Source organism: Cricetulus griseus, chromosome 3 (assembly GCF_003668045.3).
Source record: "Cricetulus griseus strain 17A/GY chromosome 3, alternate assembly CriGri-PICRH-1.0, whole genome shotgun sequence".
NCBI classification, from domain to species: Eukaryota; Metazoa; Chordata; class Mammalia; order Rodentia; family Cricetidae; genus Cricetulus; species Cricetulus griseus.
In genome coordinates, this window is record NC_048596.1 from 48,323,569 (window position 1) to 48,328,878 (window position 5,310).

The 5,310-nt window shown below is 40.2% G+C and overlaps 1 protein-coding gene and 1 pseudogene across 1 annotated transcript; both read right to left on the minus strand.

Moving 5' to 3' along the window:
• Positions 1–230: 230 nt before the first annotated feature.
• On the minus strand, positions 231–998 carry LOC100762849 (annotated as a pseudogene).
• Positions 999–3,955: 2,957 nt separating this feature from the next.
• On the minus strand, positions 3,956–4,906 carry LOC100763142 (olfactory receptor 5AN1). Its single transcript, XM_027406833.1, has one exon. The coding sequence runs from the start codon at positions 4,904–4,906 to the stop codon at positions 3,956–3,958; it is 951 nt and encodes a 316-aa protein (XP_027262634.1).
• Positions 4,907–5,310: the final 404 nt, after the last annotated feature.

The window sequence follows — 5,310 nt, forward strand, 5'->3', positions numbered from 1 at the left end:
CCATTTGTAACAAGGAAATTATGATCCTACTGGTCCTAGAAATGATGTGTCTCTATGGAATCAAATCAATTGTTTCTTTTAATTGGCATGTTGTCTGTTTCAAAGGCATCTCTATCCAAGTGCTATGGAATTTGTAGTGTTACAGTCATGTGCACACCATTGCAGATAACAGTAACTCTGGCATGGAATTGTGTTGAAATCTTCTTATCTGTAACCTTTGCTGCAGAATGTCATTTTCTGCAACTGCTTCTTGGAATAAAAAAGAAGGAAACAGCTGTCAGGTGAGAAGCACAGGTGTTAAATGCCTTGGCCCTACCCTTTAGCTGAAGTAATCTTCATCATGAACAAGACAATATAGCCATAGGATATCATGATGGCTAAAGCATTTGTAAGCCCAAAATCATTGTTAATATTACAAGCAGGACCTGGGCAAAGAAAGTGTCAGTACAGGATAGATTTAACAGCTGTGATAGGTCACAGAAGAAATATCTGATGACTCCACAGAAGTGGAGCTTCAGCAAGACAAATATCTGAGATGAGCCCTGCTGTATAGCTTCCCATCACCATTCCAGCACAGAGGGTGGCTACATGATTGATGAATACAGCAGTGGGTTACAAATGGCAGCATACCTGTCATAGGCCACGGCTGTCATGATGCAAGATTCACTCACGCCCATTGTGGAAAAGACAAAGTATTGAACTATGCAACCGACAACGCTGATATTTTGCTTTTCCTGGAAGAAGGTAGAGAGCATCTTTGGGACTGTTGAGGTGATGTAGCAGAGGACTACAACAGACAGGTTAATGAGGAAGAAGTACAGGGGTGCGTGGAGGTGGGAATCTATCCTTACTAAAACAAGAAGGGACAGGTTCCAGGTCAGTGCTGTAATGTAAAGTGTGAGGAACATAACAAAGAGCAATGCTATGATTTGGGGGAAATCTGCGAATCCCAGGAGGATGAACCGGGTGATCTCAGTAATATTTCTGCCCACAATCATTACCTTGGTGCTCCTGCTCCTAAAATAAGAAAGGAAATAGAACAATGCATTGCAGTGCAGACTCAAGTGACATTACAGCATTATTGTAGAGATATTTTAAACTTGAATCACAACTTCTTAAAACAATGCCTAAGCAATGAGGTGATGATACACACTGAGCATATACACATATAAATGCATAAGTATGTTCACAAATGCGTATATACACATATGTGTGAGTTCACACACACACAGAGAGAGAGAGAGACAGACAGACAAACAGACCGACAGACAGACAGACAGACAGAGAGAGAGAGAGAGAGAGAGAGAGAGAGAGAGAGAGAGAGAGAGATATGCATCATACTGTCATGATTGTAACACTGACATTTTTGTCTGCGAAAAACAGCTCTTCTGCAATACTGAGAAATATCAGCTTAAAGTTTTAGTTATTATACTACAAACAGTACAACACTCTCTTTAAAACACATAATGATAAGATGCAAAATGCTGAATATAGACAATAAGAAAGACCCTCCCAGTCTTCCATTAAAGGGCATCTAGGTTGCTTCCAGGTCCTGGCTATTACAAATAAAGCTGCTAAGAACATAGTTGAACAGATGTCCTTGTTGTATGAATGTGCTTCCTTGGGTAAATGCCTAAGAGTGGAATTGCTGGATCTTGAGGTAGACTGATTCCCATTTCCCTGAGAAACTGCCATACTGATTTCCAAAGTGACTGCACAAGTTGTCACTCCCACCAGCAGTCAAGGAGTGTTCCCCTTCCTCCACATCCTCTCCAGCATAAACTGGCATTGGTGTTTTTGATTTTAGACATTCTGACAGGAGTAAGATGGTATCTCAGAGCTGTTTGGATTTGCATTTCCCTGATGACTAAGAATGCTGAGCAGTTTCATAAGTGTCTTTCAGCCATTTTGAATTCCTCTACAGATAATTCTCTTTTAAGTTCTTTATCCCACTTTTTATTTGGATTATTTGGTGTTTCGGTGTGGTACATTTACACAATGGAGTACTACTCAGCAGGAAAAAAAAAACAATGAAATCTTGAAATTCATAGGCAAATGGCTGGAACTAGAAAAAATCATCCTGAGTAAGATAATCCAGTCACAGAAAGACAAACATGGTAATTCCTCACTCATATCTCACTCATATATGGATATTAGACATAAAGCAAAAGATTACCAGCCTACAATCCACGCCACCATAGAAGCTAAGAAACTAGGAGGACTCTAAGAGAGACATGCATAGTCCCCTTGAGAGGGGGAAATGGATAAGAGCTCCTGAATAAATTGGGAGCTTGGGAAGGGAGAGTAGGGAGGTAGGAGAAAGAAGAGGGGAGAAGTTAACATGAGGGATCAGGAAGATTGAGTCAGGGGGATAAATAGTGGAGAGCCAGAGAAGAGATACCTTAATAGAGGGAGCCATTATAGCCTTAAAGAGAAATCTGGTACTAGGGAAATGTACAGAGATACTCAAGGATGACCCCAAATAAGAATCTAACTAATAGTTGAGAGGCTACCTTAAATGGCCTTCCCCTATGATGAGATTGATGACTACCTTAAATGCCATCCTAGAGCCTTCATTCAGTAGCTGATGGAAGCAGAAGCAGAAGCAGAAGCAGAAGCAAAAACCCACAGCTAAGCACTGATCCGAACTCCAGGACTCCAGTTGTAGAGGGAGGACTGATAAACAAAGGGGTCAAGACCATTCTGGGGAAACCCACAGAAACAGCTCACCTGAGCAAGTGGGAATTCATGTACCCCAGCCAGATAATTGGGGAACCAGCATAGGACCAAACCAGGTCCCCTGAGCTTGGGTGGCAGTTAGACTTTGATGATTTTCCCTTGGAAGGCCTCACTCTCCCTGGGGAGTGGATGTGGAGTGGGACAGGGTGGGGGGGTCCGGAGAGTGGGTTCAGTGGAGGGCATGGGAGGATGGGAGGGAGAGGGAATGGGGGTTGATATGTAAAATAAGATTGTTTCTAATTTAAATTTTTAAAAGTTAATAAAAATAAGAACATTCCAATGTGTCATGTGTTGTTAATCTCAGCACTTTTGAGTGTCCAGTGACTATATTACAATGAATTCACAGGAGTCTTCTTAAACAAAATTTGAGCAGGCACCTGAAATATCAGTAAATATTTTATGCAGTCATCAGGTTGACTATATTTACCCAGAGCAAACTTCTGAATGTAATAAAGAAGAGTAAGAGTAAGAGTAAGAGAGATCAGAGTGCCATCACCTCATATATTGCTGTTGGCCCGTATAATACTGCTATAAGTTACAACTTTTCAAGGAGCCAGAAATGAAATCCTCAGAATACCGAGGAATTAGCAATAAAGAAACCCTGTCTTTCTCACCATTTTTTTTCATGACTCAAACTCCAACTTTTGTGTTTGACCTAAATTTTATTAAGTGGCTAGTAGTGATTTCCTTTAACTAAATCAAGCTGTTTCTGATTAGTCTTCCTAAGGCACAATAAATCTAGTATGTGGCTTTATTTCTTTTAAACAAGAAGTGTTGGTATAATCATTTTAACCTGATCTGTATCACAGAAAAACCAATGGTCATAGTCTGGTCCTTATTACAATGCATCAAAATATTTATGAGACAAGGTTTACAGACTCTGGCATCACATTTAGGAATCTTCTTTGGAGGGATCGTCTTGTAATTTAACAGTTTTCAGCCTTGCGCAAGTTTCTCAACTTCTTATATCACAAATACCTATAGACAGATAGAATAACTAGTCATGAGACAGCCATTTAGTAACAAGGAAATTATGATCCTAGTGGTACTAAAAATGATGTGTTTTCATGGCATCTGATTAATGGTTGTCTTATATTGGCATGCTGTCTGTTTCAAGGATGCTTTTTATCCAAAGTGCCATGGACCTTGTAGTGTTCCAGTAATATGCATATGGTTGCAGATAACAGTGACTCTGATATGGAATTGGGTTGAAATCTTATCTGTAACCTTGGCTGCAGAATGTCTTTTTCTGCATCCTCTTCATAGAATCTTTGATTTCCTTGTTTCTCAGACTATATATCAAAGGATTCAACATGGGAATCACCACAGTGTAGAAGACAGATGTAAATCTGTCAAAGCTGGAGGAGCCACCAGAGCTGGAACGCAAATAGACAAAGATACCAGAAATGTAGAAGAAGGAAACAGCTGTCAGGTGAGAAGCACAGGTGTTGAATGCTTTAGACCTGCCCTTAGCTGAAGTGATCTTCATGATGGACAAGACGATAAAGCCATAGGACGTCATGATGACTAAGGCATTTGTAAGCCCAAACAACATTGTTAGTAAAGCAAGCAGGACCTGGGCAAAGAAAGTGTCAGTACAGGATAGATTTAACAGCTGTGATATGTCACAGAAGAAATGTCTGATGACATTAGGTCCACAGAAGTGGAGCTTCAGCAATGCACACATCTGAGATAAAGAACCTAGGAGCCCTGCTGTACAGCTTCCCATCACCATGCGAGCACAGAGGGTGGGTGACATGATTGATGAATACAGCAGTGGCTTACAAATGGCAGCATACCTGTCATAGGCCATGGCTGTCATGAGGCAACATTCAGTCAGTGCCATAGTAGAAAAGATGAAGTATTGAATTATGCATCCCCCAAAGCTGATAGTTTGCTTTTCCTGGAAGAAGTTTGAGAGCATCTTGGGTACTGTAGAGGTGATGTAGCAGAGGTCTACAAAGGACAGGTTACTGAGGAAGAAGTACATGGGTGTGTGGAGGTGGGAGTCCATCCTTATTAAAACAAGAAGGGACAGGTTCCAGGTCAGTGCTGTAATGTAAAGTGTGAGGAACATAACAAAGAGCAATGCTATGATTTGGGGGAAATCTGCGAATCCCAGGAGGACGAACTGGGTGATCTGGGTAATATTTCTTCCCACAATCATTACCTCAGTTCCTAAAATAAAAAAGGAAATAAGACAATGCATTGCAGTGCAGACTCAAGTGACATTACAGCATTTATCTTAATGAGAGTCATTTTAAACTTGAATCCCAACTTCTTAAAACAATGCCTAAGAAATGATGTGATCACACATACATGAACATGCACACATGAATAAGTATAAATGAAAACCTGTGTATACACACACATGTAAGTACACATACACATAAACACACACAGAGAGAGACTGGTATCATGCTGTCATTATTTGTAATTCTGACTCATTTTGTGGAGCAATAACATGTGTTCCTAGAGAAGTTATAAAATCACTCTTCCTATGAAAGTGTCATATGAAGATTTCATATCCTGGCATTAGTTTAAAGTTCTATTACAGTTAAGAATTAATAG

Excerpts from the sequence above, each read along its gene's own strand:
- LOC100763142 (XM_027406833.1), bottom strand. The coding sequence starts at position 4,906 with ATGATTGTGGGAAGAAATATTACCCAGATCACCCAGTTCGTCCTCCTG.